At 36.4% G+C, this 23,209-nt stretch overlaps 1 protein-coding gene across 8 annotated transcripts in view; it reads left to right on the forward strand.

Annotated features, from left to right (window-relative positions):
- Lcor (ligand dependent nuclear receptor corepressor) overlaps positions 1-23,209 on the forward strand; it is a 102,821-nt gene that overhangs the window by 60,211 nt on the left and 19,401 nt on the right. Inside the window, exons 1-5 of one of the 8 annotated variants that reach the window (XM_029544790.1) lie at positions 125-208; positions 1,516-1,614; positions 5,496-5,783; positions 8,869-8,962; positions 11,569-12,882. The exons of 1 other annotated variant lie outside the window; for it this stretch is intronic. In XM_029544790.1, coding sequence (XP_029400650.1) covers positions 1,587-1,614; positions 5,496-5,783; positions 8,869-8,962; positions 11,569-12,538 — 1,380 coding nt within the window. In that variant the 5' untranslated portion in view covers positions 125-208; positions 1,516-1,586 and the 3' untranslated portion in view covers positions 12,539-12,882. Of the gene's footprint in view, positions 1-75; positions 209-1,515; positions 1,615-5,495; positions 5,784-8,868; positions 8,963-11,568; positions 12,883-23,209 lie in introns of those variants that run through there. 6 more of the 8 variants (XM_021187018.2, XM_029544761.1, XM_029544767.1 and 3 more) reach the window with 6 other exon arrangements.

The following is a 23,209-nucleotide window of genomic DNA, read 5'->3' on the forward strand; positions in this document are numbered from 1 at the left end:
CTTTATGCATCTGTGCTTTGGATTTTTGAATGGGGAGAGATTTCTGTACAAACATTTCACACAATATTTTTGCAGGGACATTTAGTCGGTCTGGATGAACCAGCTTCCGGAGCTGGGCAAGAAGCTTTGCTTAAGCAAGAGCACGCAAAAATCATTCGACTCCAGAGACAAGCAGAAGAGTTCCTCAATGCAGTCTTTTATAGAAAAGGTTGGTTTCAGTGGCAAACGACACAGCTGTCTGCTTGTCATATATTACTCTCAGTAATATAGATGTCATTTTAAGTTACTCTTCAAATATTTTTGTATTCCTTTATCACATTAAATTTTGAATAACGTTAAGACAACCCATTGTCCTCTTTAATTTTAAACTGGGGGTGAGTCTTAGTTAAATAGTTCAGAAATGTATTGTGAAATTTCGCAGTTCATTAGATAAGTTTTAGACATATAAAATGCTACTTAATAACTAAAAATTAAATCCTTAATAACTATAAAACCAGCTCAGTAAATTGAAAATCTAACCTGAAATTTTGTTTGAAGTGAAAATGTAGTTAAGTCTTACAGTTGTATTTGTAAACATTTTTGTAAGCATTGATATCTTTTAAAATATATTTTACTTTGTGTGTGTATTTTGCTTGCATGTATGTTTGTGCACCATGTATCCAATCCTCGGCAACTGGAATCAGGGTAGTTGTAAGCCACCATGTGGGTGTTGGGAAAATCCAGCCCATTGACATAATCTCATTTCACTAAAGTTTTTAAAACTTACTTCATAGAAAACTCTACACTAAAATAAACTTTCTTGCTTACATTTTGTGTCAACATCATTTTCCTTAAAGAAGCTTGTTTTATATTGGTCTTGAAAAACAGAAACATCTTTCTACCAGTGTTGACCAACCCATGACTCTCAAACCAAATGACATGTAGCCAAGGATAGCTATGAATGTGATCTAACACAAAATTGTAAACATAGCTTAGGACATTATGATATTTTTTAAATTGATATGATAACATGTTGCAATGCCAAAAAGAAGCATGCACCTTAAGACTTAGGGATTCTTCTCATTTTATTTTTCCTGCGAGTGTGTATGTGCGAACTACATATACACAGTGTTCTTCAAGGTTAGACGAGGGTATTGGATACTCTAGAAATGGAGTTATAGATTTTTGTGAGCTACCCTGTGGGTTCTGGAAAATCCCAGTCCCATGCAAGAACAGATACTCTTAACCATTGAACCATCTTTCTATCTCCTTCCCGCCTCCTTCTTTTGTTGTTATTGTCATCATTCTTCCCATCCCTACCCCCACCAACCCACAGGGTCTCATGATGTCCTCTGGCTCTCCTGGAACTCGGCTTGCTTCTGTCTCCCAAGTGCTGGGATTAAAGGCAGGCATCACTATACCCTGCTTCAATTCTTTTCTTTATGTACATAACCTCTTTATGAGTTTGTTGTTTGAGGGAAAACACATGCTTTTGTATTTTCATTGTTTTTTTTTTTTTTTCCATTAAATCCCTAGGCCAATCAGATTTCTAAGTGTGCCAGCACTTCCCTTTAATACTCATTGGCACGCTGACCTATGTCTCCCAGATGAGTCTTTCAGACTCACTTTATCAGGGTAAGTGCCCAGAGTTACAAATATTTTTTTTTTTTCAAGACAGGGTTTCTGTGTAGCCCTGGCTGTCCTGGAACTCACTCTGTAGACCAGGCTGGCCTCAAACTCAGAAATCCGCCTGCCTCTGCCTCCAAGAGCAGGGATTAAAGTGTGCGCCACCACTGCCCAGCCAAAATTATGTTTTTTAAAAAAGTACTTTCATGAGTTTTGTGACTGTTTGATGGCTTTAATAAAGGATTGTGCATTGTTAGGTGTGACATCATACTTCTTTAATCTCATCAGCCAATCTCTTGTTCCTGCCAGCTTCGTCTGCATAATGAGGTCCATGCCTGTCAAGGCTATGTAGTTGAGGCCATCTGAAACGTGGTGGGGAGAGTGACATTTAAAGTACTACCTAGTGGCTTATCATCCAAAACGTTTACAATGTTCTCCACCAGAGTGTATGCAGACAATGTCCTCGCATTGTATGTGGTCTTAGTAATTAGCCTTTAAAAAATAAAGCTAGGAAGCCTTCTCCCAATGCTGGTTAATCACAGCCAATTGATGCTCTCAGTGATATTCTAGCCTACTTAGTTCTGTGCCTTTGTCCTAGAAGAATAACCTGGGTTACAATTCTTACATGCTGTTGGGTTCATAATGTTTACAGTAGGAATTCTTACCTTAAAATTGGTTGCAGGATTTCAAGTGATGAGATTTGAATACAACTTGAGTTTGTATATTGGTTGTACACTCGTGTGAGGTGCTAGGAAAAAGGAATTGTTGCTTTGGAATTGAAAGTTCTTTCTCTTTGCTTTATATCTTAATATTGTTACTTTATAGGAATCGTGATGAAAATATCTCTGAAGTGGACATTTGTGTGCTGTAATGCCAAAAGCAGGCAATATCCAGGGAGATGATGTGAAGTTTTTCTGAAGAGAGAGTAGTCTATATAGCTGAGGGTAGCTTTCTCTGTCCTAATGCTAAACAGTGTAAAGGTGTTTGAGGTTTCACACTTTGGAATCTTTTGTGGACCTTACCAGGTGAGAACCCTAATCTGAGAATTCAGATTTCAAACACTGGAAAGATTGGAATTTCAGGGCACTTTGTGTTTCAGATTTTCACATTTGGCCACATAGCCTTTAATTCCAGTGATTGGATTTAGTTCGTCCAAGGGCTGTAAATTGTGTATTTTAAATAATTTTGTGGAGTTTGGTACAGCTAAATAGGAATATACATGTCATAAAAGCAGACTTAGTGATGGGGCTATGTAACAAGTTCTAAGAAGAGAATTATGCCTCTCAACATACATAATCACACACTCTCTCAGCCTGCTTTGCTACCTGAGTTAAAAGTGGGGTAATTCTGCCCTTAATCCCAGCATTTGGGAGACAAAAACAAGTGGATCTCTGTGTGTTCCAAGCCAGGCTGGTCTACATAGGTAACTTCAGGGCACCCAGGGCTAGGGAGAGGGGGTGGGAGGGAGAGGGGTGGGACAGGGGGCTCTCTCAAAGATTTATTTAATAATTTCTTAAAGTAGTATTTGCATTTTGAAATATACTACTGGCTGTGCTCTAACAGTTGGGGTTTTTCCTTCTTTCCTGTCCTGTCCTGTTCTGTCTTTTCCTGTCTTGTCCTGTCATGTCCTTTCCTTTCCGTTTCAAGACAGGGTCTTAAAGTTCACTGTGTAAACCAGCCTTACCTCCAGTTTTCAGAGAGCTGCTTACCTCTGTCTCAAGTACTGGGATAAAAGGTGTGCCACCACATTTAGCTGGTGTGCTGTGCTGTGCTAAAGCAGTTATATGTTAAGCAGTTATATGTTTCTCAATAGGTTCTCTTCCAACTACATCTTATAATAATTGCTTTTACTTGACCCATTTGAGAGTATTTCCGTAGACATGACCGTGATTACAGAATTTTTTAAGTTGTAATCAAACAATGAATGCATTCTAGAAACTCTTAGAAGATAGAGAACTTTAAATGGCAACAATGGCAGTCATACACATTGAATAGTTTGTTTCATGATTGTGGTGTTCATTCAATAAAGAAACAAGATACAATACTGGCTTTTAAACCCCCAAGGTAGAACTTGGAGTAGTTCTTATTGTCAAATCTTACTCATCACAAAGCTCTTTAGTAGTTATTAGCACAGACTCTTATAAATTACTATATTTTGCTACAGATTTGGAAATTTTCAAATCTTTATTACACATTCTTCTGCTTTCCACGAGATAAAAACATACAATTAATATATTGAAGTTTTATATATTCTTCCACGTGGAGATTATATGTTACTTCAGGGAAATAGGTATTTCTATAACTGTATTATAACTGTAAAGTCAATAACTGTTAATAAGAAAATTCAGAAACCAGGTATGATGACACATGCCTTTAATTCTGAGTGGTATAAGATCACTGAGTTCCAGACCAGCTTGGTCTACATAATGAGTTACAGGCCAACCAAGGCTAAATAGTGAAACTCTGTTTCAAAAAACAAACAAACAAGATTACCAATGCAGGGGAGTGGCTGGAGAGAGGGCTTAGCAGTTAAGAACACTTGCTGCTTCTGGCAGAGGACATGTGTTTAGACCTTGGCCTAGTCATAGCACTCACAGTTACTTGTAGCTCCAGTTCCAGAAGACCTGACACCTTCTGTGACCTACACAGGCACCAGGCATGGGTAGTAATTTATATTTATTTGTGTTAATTTATATTAATGTACATTTAACACACATATGCAAGTACTCACATTAAATGAGTGTTAGAAAGGCTGCCTAGATGGTTTAATAGGTAAGGGTGCATTTCCTGTGGAGCCTGACCACCTGGATTGAATCCCCTGGACTCTTATGATGAAAGAGAAAATTGACTTCTGCAGGTTGTCCTCTGACCTCCAAATGTAACACACACACACACACACACAAATTGAGTGGATAAAAATATTTTAAGAGACACTCTATGACTCAAATTTTATTAAAATGTGATAAATATTACAATTAATTATATACATGGAATCTTTCTCTTTATTAAATATCTTTTTTTAAAACAAACTGATTGCAATACGGAGTCTGTATTTATAGAGGAAATGTAGGGCTACATTTCCAATATATTATGAACATTTATTTGCTTTTTCTGGCTAATTCTAACCTATAGGAAAGCTAAAGCCCTTTGAGAACTCTTTTAAAGAGTTACTTAGTTGTTTATCCCTTTAGTTTCCTAGCTGTTCTCTAAAGGTTAGCAGGTTATACTTGAACTCATGGGAAATCTCTGGTCTTCAGCTTTGGAAATGTGGTATTTAAACTTTAGCTAGGAGTTCTAAAACTGTGATTCCCAGACCGATAGCTGACACCATTTCTCAAGGCCTTTCTCAAGCAGTCTGAAACTCTGGGGGACAGAGTCTTTACATGCAACTGGAAATTACATCCTGGATCCTAAAGTTAAATGTCGTTCATGTCTTGCTATTCCTTTACTCATTTAACAAGAAGTAAATTAAGCAGTCATATAAATTCTGCAACCCATACTTGAACAATGTGAGGAGATAGTTAAGGGGAAATCAAGGGGAAATTTGATGTTTTCTACACATGCTGACAGTAAGTGTTTGATAAGAGAAGGCTGAGGTATTTCTATATCAGGTAAGTAAGTAATTTTACCCAGAAAATAATACAATTTCATATCACCTATGTAATTTTGTAATCCTAGCAGGTGAATTGTTTAGAAATACATGAACATTTTATTTTCAGTAACTACGATTGCTTTACCAATTAAGATTATAAATCAAATGAGAAATGAATGCAGTTGTTAGGATACTAGATTTTTAGGGAAAACTAAATTTTATGTTTTCTTAAAAGCTGTCTTTTTTCTTTCCTTAGTTTACTGTCCCACTTTAAAAGTAAATAAATCTTTGTTTACAGACAGTCCCTGGGTCTCCGACCCCAATATTCCCTTAGTGGCCCGTGAGATCATGCAGCGAATGATCCAACAATTTGCTGCTGAATATACCTCAAAAACTAGCTCTACTCAGGACCCCAGCCAGCCCAATAGCACAAAGAACCAAAGCCTGCCGAAAGCATCTCCAGTCACCACCTCTCCCACCGCTGCAACTACTCAGAACCCCGTGCTCAGCAAACTGCTCATGGCTGACCAAGACTCACCTCTGGACCTTACTGTCAGAAAGTCTCAGTCAGAACCTAGTGAACAAGGTATGGTTTGATGTCATGGTCTTCTCTACCTAATCAGAAGACTCTAATTTGGGGAGGAAAAATATAAATAGGGCACCACCAACAAGAATAGGATAGAAAACGATGTGATTCTAGCTGGTCATGATTATATGCTCCTGTGTATCCCAGCTGCATGGGCTGAGGCAGGCAAATCACCTGAGGTCAAGGCCAACCTGGGCAATGTAGTGAAACCTGTCTCTGAAAAATATAATCATGTCATTCTTAAATTGTCTGACATTGAGTGATAGAGCGGCACATTAGTGCATGGCAGTTGTGATAGATACAGCGTACAGGAAAGTGAGGGAGTTATTGCTAAACTTTAACGTGAGGGCAGTATAAAGTGGTTTCACCTTCTAAAATAATAGATTCCCAAAACTGTAAAAAAGCAGGTTTCTCCATTTATCTTCAGTGTTCTACTATAAATTAGAACCTATCTGAGAAACATTCTTTGAATGGAAGTTACACTCTACAAATGAGATAAGTAAAAATATATATTATAATTTCATAAGAGTATTAGGCCAGGTGCAGTGAAGCACACCTTTAATCCCAGCATTTGGGAGGCACAGGCAGGCCGATCTCTGTGAGTTTAAGTCCAGCCTCATCTACTAGGCCAGGGAGGGCTACATAATGTGACCTATGTTCAAAAATAAAATAAATAATGTTATAAATAAAAGACAATATTGTTTAGATTGTTGGGCTATATATATATACACACACACACACACACACACACACACACTAAATTAAGAAAATAACATGAAGATATTTCCAAGATAAGTATTATTGAGGATCCAAGTCAGTGGAAGCATTAAGAGGTTATGAGTTTTGTTCAGATGTTTCTTGAGTCTCTGAAGTGTATTTTAAATAGATTAAGTCCCTGCCACTTTATGTTCTCACAAAGTGCTGTCAGCATTTTTGCAACCAAGACACTTTTGAACTTCTACAAGTGATTATAATTGGTGCTGTCTTAGGGAAAGACTGTTTATTGTCTTTAAAACTTGAGAATAGCAGAAAATGTATGCCATGTATGGATTTACTGGTAAGAAATAACTTTTGATGAAAGAAAGAAATTTTTAAAAATTTCTTTAAAAGAACCTTTTTCTTATTTCAAGTAATGGAGGAAGATGCCTCCATGTGTGAAAATGTATTTGAGTATGCCTGCCCTTTTTGCATACTGGAGGCCTCCTATCCTTCTCTTCTGTTGGGACTGACAGTGCCCCTTTGGTTACTGTATTTACAAAGTTATATCTTCTTGATTTTTTTTGTTTTTCCCAAGACAGGGGTTCTCTGTGTACCCCAGGCTGTTGGAACTCACTCTGTAGACCAGGCTGGGGTTATAGGCATGTACCACTAGTGCCGAGCATTTTTCTGCTTTATTGAGGATTTTTTTTTTTAATCGTTATTGTTTTTACTACAAAATGGCATTTTCACTAAAACTCTCTTGTCTCTAGATACTGTATAAAAGAGCAGCAATGTAGAGGTATATATATAGTGTTAGTAATGGAGGATAATTTGTAGTGACTGTCTTGGGTTAGAAATAGTCTAAGCATTTACCTTTTTTTTTTTTTTTTTTTTTAAAGATTTACTTATTATTATATCTAAGTACACTGTAGCTGTCTTCAGATGCACCAGAAGAGGGCGTCAGATCTCATTAGGATGGTTGTGAGCCACCATGTGGTTGCTGGGATTTGAACTCCGGAAGAGCAGTCGGTGCTCCTAATCACTGAGCCATCTCTCCAGCCCGCATTTACTTTTTAGATCTCCACTTGGGTATTAGATATCTAATAGGTTGCTACTTGGTTCTTTAAACAACAATTAGGTTTATAGAGCTTTTAATGACTTCTAAAACCAAAACTTTATATGGAGCTAGGTCTTTTAATTTTACAAGTTTAGCTGTGTATTTACTCCTAACAACTTGAAATGGGAAGTTGCAGTGTCCTCAGATACACATTGTAAGTAAATTCTGTCCAAGATTTATTTTTGGTATAAACACCAAGACCTTCCTGCTGCCCAGTTAGAAATCAAATCAGAAGCTCTGAGTTATCTTTCTTTACTCTATGGAATGGAAGCTTTGAAATTTTGTCAAGTATAGCTGTCCATAAAGGGAAATTAACTTTGAAAACAAAATCTTCAATTTTATACATTAATAACACAAATTTGTGATTTACCTCATTTTAGGCTCCATGCTTTTATAATATTAAGATATTTCCCACTAAATTGGAACACCATTTTTTAAATATTTTAATTTTTTAAAAAGCCTTTTTTTTAATAAAGAGTTGTTTTTTTGTTGTTGTTAAAGATTTATTAATTTATTTTATATATAAGTACACTGTAGCTGTCTTCAGACACCCCAGAAGTGGGCATCAGATCTCATTACAGATGGTTGTGAGCCACCATGTGGTTGCTGGGATATGAACTCAGGACCTTCTCAAGAGCAGTCAGTTAACCACTGAGCCATCTCTCCAGCCCAAAAAGCCCTTTTCTTAAACAAAATTTAACAATTGAAATTTGAATTTTCAAGACCTTAAAAGACTTAATTCAAATATACAAATGAATAGTTAAAATACACATAAACTATTCATCCTTCAGATTATCTTGTATATGCATGAAATATAATCAGATCATTTAAAAACAATTTTCTGATTATAAATTTTCCATATTGAAGGTTCATGTGCTTTGGAGTTTGAAATAGATCTTGAGAAATTTGTTTATGTACTTTTTAAAAACTATATTCATACATTTGAGTAAAGGATTAGGAAATGAAGTATAATTCTAGTACAGAACTCATGCTGTGTAACTGGTGTTTCCGATTTCACAGTACATCTTAGCATCTTCTATAATGTTTTACGTTTCTTTTGCCCTGAGAAATACATGTATATTACATGTATAACATTATAATATGCTTTGCTAAATTTATATTTCTTTGGGAGAAATCTACTTTGATTATTTTGAATTTAATACTTCAATATAATAAATATTGCTTAGGCTTATTTCCTAATTTTAAGTATATCCAGTTCATATTTGTTTTAGTTCTTAAGTTCTCAGGTATTTCTTTATGTCTCTACAGACGGTGTACTTGATTTATCTACTAAGAAAAGTCCATGTGCTAGCAGCACTTCCCTGAGCCATTCTCCAGGCTGCTCCAGTACTCAAGGGAACGGGTAAGGGAAAACATTTATAGACTTCCACAGTTTTATGTAGATAATTCATCAAAGGCTAATCAGCCAATTTCCTTGAGTATTATAAAACCTTACCATTCAGATTAACAGTCTTACAGGTGAGTCGTTCATAAAATGGCTCAGTCCATCAATGAAGGAGAAGTGTATTTTGCAGTCTAAAATTAGCTAGCATAGATCAATTCTGCCAGTTTGCTACATGCAGTAAAATTCATGAGTATCACAAGAACACATCTTGGGGCCTTTCGTCAGTGTTTTGGAGTGTGAAACATGTGCTACACAATTCCAGTGTGTACAAGTGAAGACTGTATTATTTGTGTTCAAGTTGTTGAATGAAGAGTGGGCTCTAGTGTTCTATTTGGTATCCCTAGTAAGGTGTGTGTTACATGTGTTTATTTTTGTTTGGTTGGTTTTGGTTTTTGGTTTTATTGGCTGTCAATTTGAACTGCAGTTTTAATTCCATGACAGTTCAGAAAATATAATTGTGGTTTGTTTGTTTTTTTGTTTTTAGTAGAATTTTGTAGGTAGATGAATAACCATTTTATGCTGTCAAACATTATATATTCAGTTTGATAACTCTTAACCCCACAGTGAATTCTGTGACCAGTTACTTTATAGTGTAAGAATTACCTAATTCTCATGCCATGTATCAAGTCACCATTTTGATAAAGCAGATATGAATAAATATTTAGGCACCATGTTAGAAATTTACAACATCATCTAGATACAAAAAATTACTTTGAGTTTAAATCTGTTAATAGTGTATTCCTTTACCTTTCTAAGACTGTTGATATGGGGAGGTTTTTAGACACTAAAGGAATGAATGGGTACTAAGTGGACTAATTCTTTTCACCCTAATCTTAATATTTTCAAGTTGAAGGATTCTTCTACTGACTTCTTTTTAAAAATTCCCTTTATTTTTTTTCTTAAATCCCATTGTTTTCCTCCCTTCCTGCACTATTCAGTCTAAAAACATTAACCTGTTTTCTCATGGTTAAAAAATATAAGCTGTTCTCAGGATTTCAGTGTATATATATTAAATATAAGCCAGCATTATCCCAAGTTATTTGGGTCCCTTTTGATTCTACTTGGCTTTGTTTTATAGAAGATAAATTCACCAGCAGTATTGCCCGTCTTTCAGTTGAGTATTCAATGTTACATGTTAATGGTGGCAATAGTTTCTGTAAAATCCGGGGAGATATAATTTGTTTATCACTTTTGTGTAAAATTACACTTTTGGGCCTGACTGATTGATAGAATTATTTCTCTTGGGAATGCATTGCCAGCTACCAATCTTAAGATCAATAACATTTCTCTATTATAAAAATTAAAACTTTATGAATTAGGGCCTGAGGTGATGGCTCAGCTGCTGAAGAGCCTGCCACACATGCATGACGACCTGAGTTTGGATCCCACCACCCACAGGCAGCAGGGCCACCAACTATGTCTGTTACCCCATAGCGGGTGGGAGTGGGCAGAGACAGAAGGACCCTTGCCTGTCGAATCTGTGAGCTCCAGGTTCACTAAGAAAAAAGTCTCCCTCACATACCAGGAAGAAAAAAAAAGGACAGAATGACCAAGGAAGAAAGACATCTGACATACACAGTACCCCACAACAACAGCAAAGTCTTATGAGTGACGTTATGAGTAACTGACTTCAAACATGATTTGGACATAAGCATGTGGTGTTTTAAGGAGAAAGACTTTTCTTAAAGAAGATTGGCTACCAAGTTATTTATACTTCTGGTTATATTGACTCTTGAGTATAACTTAACAAAATTTGGGGGGAAATAAAAAGTTACTTGGAGGAATTGTGGTATTTGTGTCTCTGCCTACAACCAATAGGGTTTTAATGAAGCAGTGTGGTAAGTTACAGTGAAGCAGGTCTTGATTCCTCTTTGATGTCTTCCCCTTCTCAGGACTGGTTGCCATATGTAAGCTTTTCCCAAGCAGTACACAGAATGTCACTTGGAATTGTTTATGTTTTAAAGATAACTTGTCTGTGGGTTCCATGAGCGATCATCTGGGTGTCACCAGTGTGAATGCTGCCAGCTTCTTAGATAGTTGTTATGAATGTTGAATGCACTGCATTAAAAGAAATAATTTGGCTTACTCTTTTATTACTGTGCTTGTTTAGTGGTAACGTCACATTGGTAAACAATTCTGTATAGATAATGGAGACACTAATGATTACTTTGTAATTAATGGTTAAGCTGCTATTTTCAAACAGTTGCGCGAAACTTTTTCTCCGAAAATTTGTGAACCCAGCCAGAGACTGCCAACAGGTTTAATTTTTCTTTGACCAAAAAAAAAAAAAAAAACCTCATGGGGTTTTTTTTTGTTTGTTTTGTTTTGATTTTTCCTTTTTTCCCTGTTTTTTTTTTTTCTTTTTGTGATCAAGTTTTTAAACTAACTGCTGAGACCATGTGTTTTTTTTTTTATTTTTTATTTTTTAATTTTAGAGAAAAATAAATAAATAACACAAAGTGATGTTACCCAAGCAAGGCCTTCTAATAAAGGAGTGGTCCCCTCACCCGTCCCTCCCTTCCTGTCCGAGTCCTGCTCACATCAGTTTCCTTCCATCCAATTAGGCGACCTGGGAGACCCAGCCAGTACCGCCCAGATGGACTTCGGAGTGGTGATGGGGTACCTCCAAGAAGCTTACAGGATGGAACCAGGGAAGGCTTTGGACACTCCACATCACTCAAAGTTCCACTGGCTCGATCTCTGCAGATTAGTGAAGAACTACTGAACAGAAACCAATTGTCCACAGCTGCCAGCCTTGGTCCGTCTGGATTACAGAATCATGGACAGCACTTAATATTATCCAGGGAAGCCTCTTGGGCAAAACCTCATTATGAATTCAACCTCAACCGAATGAAGTTCAGGGGAAATGGTGCACTCAGCAACATCAGTGACCTTCCTTTTCTTGCAGAAAACTCTGCCTTTCCAAAAACGGCACATCAAACAAAACAAGATGGAAAAAGGGACATGAGCCATTCATCTCCTGTAGATTTAAAGATACCACAAGTTCGAGGAATGGATCTTTCTTGGGAGTCTCGCACTGGTGATCAATACAGCTATAGCTCTTTGGTAATGGGTTCACAAACGGAGAGCGCACTTAGTAAAAAATTAAGGGCTATTCTTCCAAAACAAAATAGAAAAAGCATGTTAGATGCTGGACCTGATTCTTGGGGCTCAGATGCTGAGCAGTCTACCTCTGGACAGCCATATCCCACATCGGATCAAGAAGGAGACCCTGGCTCCAAGCAGCCTCGGAAGAAAAGAGGGCGTTACAGACAGTACAACAGTGAGATACTGGAGGAAGCCATCTCAGTGGTTATGAGTGGAAAAATGAGTGTTTCCAAAGCTCAGAGTATTTATGGGATTCCCCACAGTACACTGGAGTACAAAGTAAAGGAGAGGCTGGGCACTTTGAAAAACCCTCCAAAGAAAAAGATGAAATTAATGAGGTCGGAGGGGCCAGATGTTTCTGTAAAGATTGAATTAGATCCCCAGGGAGAGGCAGCACAAAGTGCAAATGAATCAAAAACTGAGTAGAATATTGTAGAGTGCCAATTACTGTACAAACTGGGTGAGCACTACTGCATCATTGTTAGCTGTCCCTGCTGCACTGACTTCATTACTGTGACACTTGCTGCTTTGCAGGTTTTGCATTGACTTGTGCACAGAGGTGAAAGGTGCATTCTGAATTTGCATATTTTAAATTTCCATGTGCAGTATGGCTCGGAATATTGTTTGGCCTTTTGCATGTTTCTCTACACAGAGAATTGAGTTACCTCACAAAGACCAGATACATGGAAGTGGACTCCTTGCCTGTAGAGCCTGCATGCTTTCCTTTGTTCTCTTTCTCTCTCTCTCTCTCTCTCTCTCTCTCTCTCTCTCTCTCTCTCTCTCTCTCTCTTTTTTCTTAAGTTATGTTTTCCTTTACCTTAAAAAAAAAATGAGGTGGGGAAAAAAAACCCTTCTGGAGTTCACCTCTGTCGTATTGGGAGCTTTATTGCTACAAATTGAAAAGCTATCTTACAAAAATGTTGACATTTTTCTTACATGATTCAACTAATTGAAGGGTTAAACTAAAAAAAAAAAGATGATGATGAACCATTGACTTTAAGATATTTGGTTACTTGATAAATACTTGGGTCATTTATAATTATGCTTTATTATTTTCTTTTTGTTATTAAATTTACCAACTAAATTAGCAATGTCTTAGTGCTCACCCAGGGGCAAGGTGTGGAGATGTACACACACTACCTGCAAACTGTTTCAGTTCATCGCTTGGAACACTACCTTTGCTGTAATTTCATTTAAGATTTTCTAAGGGTAGAATTTGCTCTCACCAACAAGTGAGATTATAGCCTTATCTCATGGAGGACCCGCTCCCTTCTTACTCAGGAGCAGTCAGGGTACATTTCATAAACAATGGAGGATGCCTCATTTCAGCAAGCTTCAGTTTCTTTATAGTTTTCAGTGGTTTTATAGAAGTGGTCATGTATTAACTAACGACTGAGTATTGTTGCAGCCATTAGTTCTAAGGAATCTAAGCTGTGCTTCCTGGGAGTCGGAGCACAGAGAGCAGTGTGCATTAGTAATTATGGTGTGGCTAAAATGCTGCTTACACTTTTCAGCCTTGATAATTTCTATATACATGAAGGATCTATGGTTTTGTTAAGAAGAAAAATCGCAATCCCAAGGTGACCTAATATAATTAGGTTGCATGTTGATTCTGCTGATTGGTAGTTTAGTTCACTGGAGTTTCAGTTTAACTAATTCAGATACTGCTACAAGATTGGGAGAGGTTAGATTTTAGATTTTAGTTAATTTTATTTAGGTGAACTCCCAACCCCCCACCCCACCCCTTATTCTTATGGCATCCTACATAATATCCCCTTCCTGGCCTTTTCTGGTTGTTTAGCACACATTTCAGGCCCTTTCCGATCATGTTTGTGCAAGCACTCCTTGAAGAATGGCTTATGCTTTGTTTGAGATGGGCACATGAAATTGCAGTGATTTAAGTTTGGAAGATTGGTTTTGACAGACAATTGCAAGAATTGCTGATAAGTAAAGCCAGTGGAATGTGATCTTTACAATCATCAGTTTAAAATTACTATTTTGTGCAAAGCAAAATCTACACCACATATACCCTATATGCTAGTCTTCTGAGAAAGATGATTAGGCCCTTCTAAATGCTTAGCCAAACCCCCAAATCATTGACATTTCTGAGTAAAATAAAAATAAGTAGCCAGTGTTCCTTAGGTTAAAATTGGTCATTCCGGGAGAGTACTAACAACTTGAGAAGTAGTAGGAATATGTCCAGATAGTCTTCAGGCACAGATTCCTGACTGAAAACTTTGAACCCATTAATTTAATTAGGTAAAAGATAGATTTCACTCGCAACCTGTGTGTTCAAAGGTTAGGCACACCATTGCTGCTGTTAAAATTAAGACACTGCACATTTTTGACATAGGTTGGGTGTGGATTCTTCTTTTGATTTGGTTATTTTGTAAAGCAATCTAATCAGTGGATGACCGCCTGTTTCTTGGCTTTTTAGCCTCAACAGACAAAGAGTTTGGTAATATTAATGTGACTGCAATATTTCCTAGCCGAGCTGGAAGTTGCAATAAAAACACAATGTGAGATGCATGATTTTCATCTGCAATTGAAGGAAGTTGTGTGAGGTTTGCTGAAAGCAAAAGGCTAAGCTTATGAAGGAAAAGCTCTTTTGTTCCCTCTCAGTTTGTTAGTACACAGTTAGTTGCAGGCATGGTTCCTTTTTGTGCAATGCTGGGGTACTCAGTAGCCCAAATTTGCTGCAAAAGATCCTTTGAGAATTTAACTTGTGCTTTTATTCCCTCTCCGAAAGACATCATTAAAGGCCCATCTAAAAATAAAATCTGGCCCTAAAAGTTGAACCTTTGTACTTTTACTCTTCAGAGAGGTTTAATCCTTGTGGTAGTTTGTAGTGGTGTATGAGTTGAGTTATGTAACTTTTGTCAGTGTAGTGTAATGGGAGTGACCGTTTTACTAACATAACTATTTTCTATGTGTGTTTCAGTGGATGACAATCGAGCAGCAGAAAAATGGTGTGCCTACCCTTTAATGCTGCAGTTTAAAATAAGAGAACTTGTATTGTGTCATTTCAGACTGTAGGCTGAGCTGTAAATAGTGAAAATTGAGTACTTCTATTATTTGTTTTGGTTAGAAAGTGAATTTTAAAAACAAACCAAACTCTAAACTTCTCAGATTAAAGTCCTGAGACCTGAAGATTGTAATATTGATGTCTGTGAAGCTTTTAACATTACACTTGAGATCAGTCATGACTTGATATTCAGGTAGATTTTCTTTTTCAAGAAGCTTTTGATAAGCATATTTTCTCCAAAGGTTGGTTGGTTGGCTGGTTTCTCTCTTTCTCTCTCTCTTTTCTTTCTTTTTCTATTGTGTTATTTTGTTTGAGTATAGATTGTTTTAAAGCACTAATTGCATTACATTGGTAACTGCAATATAAAATAGCCATTATTGTTTTGTGAAGCATGGTTGAAATTAGATAGTGGCCCCTTTTAAAATTCATGAGCCTCTCAAAAAAAAAAAACTTAAAAAAATGCAAACGCTGCTGAATATTTCAAAAGATAAATATATTTTACCTTATTGTAGGTGTGTAAAGTTAGCTTGTAATATTCAGGTGCACTTTTAATGTTAAACTTTGTGTTCAGAGTTCCATTATACTGCATATTTCTTGGAAGTGGCTGTCAGTCTTCATACCACAGTGATCCCTTACTATTTGATTTCTCTCTTGATTTGCCACTATGCTGTATGGCACTTTCAGTGTAGATAGTCTAGTTTGGAGACGTCCTCATAAGTGTGTGATGGAGATTGTTCTACTTGCATGCTTAATTTCTGCTAATCAGAGGTTTGCATGGCTCAGACAACAGTTGACCATTTTTATGGTATGGGAAAGTATAGTTCATAACTGCTTGTCACAAAAGCCGTTTTTCTCACATTTTCCAGTAAGGCGAATGATGACATTATTCAAATTACATAACATTATTTGAATTAATGGTAGGAAATAATATATTTATAATAAATCCTTGCTTTTTAGTGAGAGGGCATTGACATCACACAAGTAGATAAGCTACAGTACTGTGAAATCACAAAACACTAAACAGTTCTAGATGAGATAGAGTTGGGATGGTATTTTATTATTAGCATTCTTATTTCTGAAAGAGCAGAATCAGCAGGCACGATCCAATATAGTGTGTTATTTTACTTTATTCCCTAGCTTTTCAAATGACTGAATTGTCTTGTATTGAGCTATACACTTTGATTCTGCTCCCCAAATACCATGAAGGACAAGGTCTCTCTTTCAGGAAAAAATATTTATATTTGTGTATAATACTTAATATAAGTTTGTTGTTATTCTGAAGTTTAGATGTTGCTTGATAAAACTTTGCTACAGCAGATCATGAATATGAGCAAGGCTTTGTGTAATAGTAGGGTCCTTATGTGAAGTTAACTACTGTTCAGTTCTGGTGAGCAAGCTCAGAGGTGTGAAGTGTGTATTAGCTTTATTTGGTACAGTTTTACTTTACAACATTGAAGTGCTTTAGAACTCTGGTTATCTTATATAAATCATTACCTCAACCAATTGGCATTTCTGTTCTCCAGTGTTTTACCTTAGCTGTAATTTGAGCTGTATGGGATCAGATAGCAAAATGTTATGTGGCACAAGGAGGTGTTTAGTTCCCAATTTTCTGGAGAGAACTCTTAAGTCAGACCCATAGCCTAACTCCCTTCTGTCATTAGGCAACTTTGAGCAGCTAGTGTGCTCTCTGCCTGCCCCAGATAAGCACATGTTGCCAGACCTGGTTCTAAGCCTTTCTGATCCTTTTACATTTTATTGCCCCATGATGGTGAAGTTTAGATTTATTTGGTTATTTTCATAAAACAAATTGTCAGGTCAGTGTCAGAACCTGAAATTATTTTGAGCTGTCAAAGCATGTGTATGTATGACAATTAGTGTACATTAACAACTATTACATCCTATTAGCTTTCCTTTTGAAGCAAATTTCTGAATCTGTAATTCTTTAACCAAATGCTTGAGGTTGTTTTCACATCTCCATTCTTGTATTTATTCAGGTTGCTGTCATTGGTGATAGAATATACTATAGGATGGATGGCCACTTGATATTCTATTAGCAGATTGAAAGTTTCAGGTTAAATTTTGGCTTTCAGGAAGATGAAAGATCGTTTTTCTTGTTCCCTTTCCATTAGAATTAAATTTTCATTAATATGCTGGTCAGTCCAGTATTATTCAGACCTTGATGGCTTTAGCCAAATAATCCATTTAAGAGACTATTTGGACTATATAAATTTTTTTGGTTGGCTTTTTTTTTGTGTTTTACTACTGAAAAAATACGTATGTACACACACACACACATATGTATGTATACATATATATACATACTTGTGGTATAAGGCATACAGACCTCCATACTCTTTATTTTGGAATAATTGTGTTCTTGAGACTTGATTTATAAACCTGATAGCAAGGGGAAATAGAGGAAATGATCTCCATATTATCTCTTTCACTCTAGTTTTTACACTCATCTTTTAAAGAAGCAAACTTTAGCCCTGTGATACTAACACTGAGGCTGAGTTTTGTGTTGCAAAGGATTTTGGAACAGGGGATAGAATGAACCTAGGATGGATAGGTGTAAACTTTAGAGAAGAGGATAAAGATCAACTGCCCCCAGCTGTATTAAATAAACTAAGAGTCTCAAGACATTATACTAAAATTTGATCATGTGCATTTGATAGGAAATTATTTACACTTTTTTGAAAATGAGAATTAAATCTAATGTTTATTTGGCAGACAGTAAACAAGAATTAATTTTCCAATTATTTGGGAGGTAATTTTAAGATTTCCAGTTCATTTAGAGCTGTATCTATAACAAGCATGAGAAGCAAGCACTTTTGGTAAACATAGATTCATTGGCTGTAGCAAATGTTCCCAATATTTAACCTTTATTGTTTGAATGTGAAAATGAACTCTTTACTCCTTGAACTGTCATTGAACAGGCTCAGGATATTTTCAACACTGGAAATGACCCTACACACATACCAAATAAATAATCTAAAGCAGTGAGACATTTGAAGATTCATACCTCTTAAACTTAGATTTGTCTTGAAAACCAGTTTGTGAACCTATAACCAGTATTAGTGCAGTCTTGGGTTCCTTGTTCTGCATAATTGCACCCTTTCTCAGGTATGTCCTGAAAACATAAAATTTTAAATCTCTTTGGAGATTAGATTCTCAGTGGATAGTGTGAAGCGGTTGGGGGGGAGGGTTGGGAGTAGTTGGACACAGGATACTGACACAGTAGAGCAGGGATTTTTAACATTCAGTAGCCAAATAGAGTTTCAATCTAGAATATTTTTACCCCCACAGAATAAACAAAATGGTTCCTATCTGATAAACAACCAGCGCTACACTCCTGAGTCTTTTGTCCGGTGACTTTCCTGCTTAATGGAAGGGGGTATATATATAGCAAACCTCACTACTGTTAGGAAAGCACTTCCCCAAACTTTTAAAATTCTAGAAAAGGGATAAGTCAGCACTTTTCTGTTAAAACACTAAAGTCTTAATTTACCTTCAGAGTCTTAGGTACTGTAAGTTTTAGGATGATTATTTTTAAAACCATAACTACATGATATGGGGTCAAATCACATTTATATAAATAATTCTTATTTTAACAAAGGACAATAGCGTTTTGTATCTTTCTAGTACTTCTAACTAATTGCCTCACTTTCCCCAGTTCAGTTTAGCACTTCTGGCTTAGGAATTTGGAATCTGAGAGGAAACAGGGGAACTCCCCAAAGTAAACACATTATCTGACCATTTTGATATGTAAATCACTAAGGAATGGGTAGAGACTCTCTCCCTTTTAAGTCTTCAGGGAATGAGCAGTATTTAGAATCTTTGGCTGAAATTCAAGCCTTTTTACTGTGTAAATTTTTAATACTAATTCACTGACATGCTTTTTACATCAGAGGACTGATACGGATCTTAATGGTTTTAAGTTGTGGAAGGGTATATTTCTAAAACTAAGGGGGGGGATGTTGATTAACTAGGTTAGTATTACCAGCATTAGTGAGTTTAAGAAATCTTAGTGTGTAATAGCTAAGTGTTTGATTAAAAGTCTAATCCTATATTGATAGTCAAAAATTAGTACATTCTGATCTAGGAAAGATAGTCATTGGATATTGATATGCTGTGCTGTCAGGAAAAAGAAAAGAAACAGAAGAAACCTTTATCCGACTCCCACGTGTGCGTGTTCTGATGGGATGTATACTTAACAGTGGCTTGTTGCTGCTTTGGGGGAAAATGCATAAACTACATGGAGCGTTCACGTATAATTCTCTATGACCTCCACTTTAAACTGTCAGACATTGGTATTTTATCAGTCCACACTGTTAAATAAAGCTAATGTTCTTAGAAAATCAACTTGTACACACTGTTGAAAAACCCTCAGGGACAGTTTTCACACTTTCCTCACTCAATTCAGGTACTTTGATGCTATTCTTAAACCTAACAGTGACTTGTATTTTTCTGTTTTGCTTTTATTTCAACGTGCTGGTAGCACATCTTTGATGAATGTCAACTTAAAAACTCAGTTCAGGTATCCAGGTATAACTCAGCCAAACAGATTTTAAAGCTGCATAACTTTCCAGCACACGGTGCCTCACACTCTTATAGTGGCATTCTATAGATTCAGTTATAACTACTGAGCAGATAATATGGGGGTTCCTGTTAACAGTGTATTTTTTTAAACATGCATACATGTATAGCCACCACACACACACACACACACACATAAACTATATATTTTTAAATGCCACTAATAGCCAGCACAATGAAAATAAGTGACATTCCTAGCTGCTTCTGTAAACTGTGACAGATGCAGTTCCTCCTTGATGTGGCTCTTGTTTCTTCATCATAACTACTACTAAATTCAAGCACCGGTCCTTGGGTGTCTGACCTCTACATTCTACTTATGCAATGTCTTCAGAGAACCTGTGCACTGGCCACTGTGATGGAACCATTGGGCCATAAGTGCTTTGAGTTTATCAGTAGTGACTCTGCCAAAGTTGGTATTTTAACATTGAGTATGTAAAATGTCAAAAGTGAGCAGAGGTCTGGGTCTGCAGACAGCAGGAAGTTTTATCTCAATATATTTTACAGCCTCAAAGACCTCAGTGACAAGTTCCTTCTGATGGTGACTTGTCTTTTAAACACTTGTTTTCCACAGTGCTACCTGTGGTTAACAAACTACATCATCCTCTGCTTTACTGTTTGATGTCTTACATCCAAAAGAAACTCTAAAACCCATAGCCTTTGAAGACATGGAAAATGGCATTTTTCAGATTTCTAGAAGTTCAGTGTCATGCAACAAAACAGGAACCCCCTTTACTCTATGGACCTCATTTCAATATACTGTTTACAGTTTGACGGAATTGTATAATTTAATATTTCTCTTGTACTGTAGTTAATATTTATTTACAGATTTTTTGTACTGTGTGATTTGAACTTTTTGTTCCTGCTATAATCATTTGTTTATGTAGTAGAGCACTTATGATCACATGTTAAGTTTTTGGGTTTGATTGCACTACATTAAATTTTGAATGCAGTTCTGATTTTGACTGGACTAAAATAAGCTGTGTCTTAATGTATGTGATGAGTACTTAAATTTAATCCATGTGGTTCCCCTTCCTTTTTTTTTTTTTTTTTTTTTTTTTTTTTTTTTTTTTTGCATTGTATGTCAGAAGCACTACTTCTTTTGTGCATGTGTAAGACTTAATGGTTCCATTGTATTATTTGACCATGACATTTTGGAGAAACATTCCCAGCTGTAATGTTGTGTATGGTAGTTCTCACTGGATGCTAGACTTTAAAAACCACTATTCTTCTAATAAATTTTGTTGTGAAAACCTGTTTTTAAAGCTTGGTTTCTGCTGCTTAAGATGTTAGTGCTTTTAAACAGTTTACAGAAAGAGGAAATAAAGCACAGGGCAGGCAGGCAGTCGGAGTCAGTGACTCTTTCCAGCTGAGACCTTTTATTTAGGTCACTAGAAATGCTGCTGCAGAATTCTAGGTTATTCTAGTGCAAACACCACCTTGCCCCTCACGTGCTTACCGACTTGATACTATCTCTGGACTGCTCATTTACTTAAAATTAAATCTTTTCAGCTAACCAAGGTTTCACAATCCCACCTTCTTCTTAAAAGTCAGTTCCTCATAATTAAAGTAAAACGTCTTAGGATTCACTGCCAAAACAGAAATACTTGATAACTTGTTTGTTCTTGAGGCACAGATAGTGAAGCATCCTTGTCAACTGGTGAAGGTTGTTACTTCTGATTTGTTGGGAGGCTGCTGCTGAACATGCTGTGGTATTGGGAAGCTAGGGGTATAAAGCCGTATGTTATAAAGTGGTTCTTCTTGTAAAGGAGTTAGAAGAACTGAACTCTCCTAAACATTAGGGACATGAGCAAAATATTGAGGAAGCCTTTTTTCAACCTCATGTTGAATATAAGCAAAAATTTTATATTCATAGACGATATTGTGCACAGTATATACATATATATATATATACACATATGTATATATATACATATATATATATATATATACATATGTATATATATTTGGTCTGAGACAGATTGGCTATATATATGGACTATATCTTTTCAGTCTGGTGTTTGTGAAAATAAGGTTTCTGGTTGGTAATACAGATGTCTGTCGGCTTCATTTTTCCTGTTCACTTTAATGTGTTTGTAGAATATTCTTCTGGAAACTAATTATTCATAAATTTCTGGGCTTGTTTCTTGTCACTTCCTGCTACTATCCACTGTGAACCAGTGGCCCAATCAGTGTGACAAGACTTCAGACAGCTCATGTAAACTTGTGCTTCAGTAGTCGTCTTCAAGCTTGTGTTTGGATTTTGAACTACTGTGGCCCAAGTTTTAAAAGTGACATCTTTTAAACCAGAATTTCTTTGATTATGCTTATGTTTGAGGGTTAGTTCGGCGTCCTGGTGTCTTAACAGGTATGGGAAGCAGAGAAACTCTCTAAGAGCAGAACAGGAGTTGATGGGGAAATGCAATGGAAGCAGTGGTGTGGCATATCCTGAGTTGTATTCAAGACTGATTTTTTTTTCTCCAAACATTTATATTCAAATAGAAAAACACGCCTAGGTCATGTAATTCCAGATCTTGTCATGAGTGAGGCACAGTAGATGATTGTTATAGTCCACATCATTATTTGTTTCCAAGGTAAGCACTGTAACAGAATTGTTATTCAACTTACAGGCTGTTGCATTTCCTGTTGTGTGTGCTTGAGTGGAGTGGGTAGTGTGAACTTCAGATAGCATTTAAGCTGAAGTAGACAGTTGATTTCAGAGATTAGTGAGACATAAACAGCAAAAACATTGTAAAGAAAAAAGAAAGTGTACCACAGCTTAAGCCACTGTTTGGACAGTGTTCACATAGGATCCAGAAAGTCAGCAAATGTCAGAAGTCTTTACTGGTTGGAGCTGAGCTTGTGGCCCAGTGGTGCCTTTGCATATCAAATTCAGCCCTCAGTTGATCTGTGTAAGTTAAAAGAATATTTTGTAGTGCTTATCAATTACTATTTCATTTAAACATTCCACAGAGTTTTACCAGAAACATACTTGTATTTTTATCTGTGAGATGAGGATGTTTGAAAGGTTTTTATTTAGGTCTTTTTTTTTTCAACCTTGAATCTTGTACAAAATTTTAATTACATGGCAAAATATTTAGTTTGAATATTGGGAAATAAGTAGCAACCCTTCATAAAATAATTAGGCCTTAGAAATTAGTTTCATCATTGCAGTACTTTCTAAATGAAAAAAAGTATTAAAATAGATTTCAATGTCTTATGTTCAGAACTAATCCACTGTGTTAAGTGTTTATTGTGTACTGTAAGTGAATGAGATTGTTCTTTTCTGTAAGAATAATCAAGCACTCTCTTTTTATTCTAAGTTGTAACAGTTTCTCTGCTGGGTACTGGCTAATTTCACCTTCAATATTCAGATATAACGGACAGGGAGGGTGTGTCATAGGTTATATTCAGTTTTAGTCAAAATTAACTTCTTAAGAATATATAGAATTGCTGGGCAATGGTGGCGCACGCCTTTA

The sequence above is a fragment of the Mus pahari genome, chromosome 1 (assembly GCF_900095145.1).
Source record: "Mus pahari chromosome 1, PAHARI_EIJ_v1.1, whole genome shotgun sequence".
In the NCBI taxonomy this organism is placed as follows: domain Eukaryota; kingdom Metazoa; phylum Chordata; class Mammalia; order Rodentia; family Muridae; genus Mus; species Mus pahari.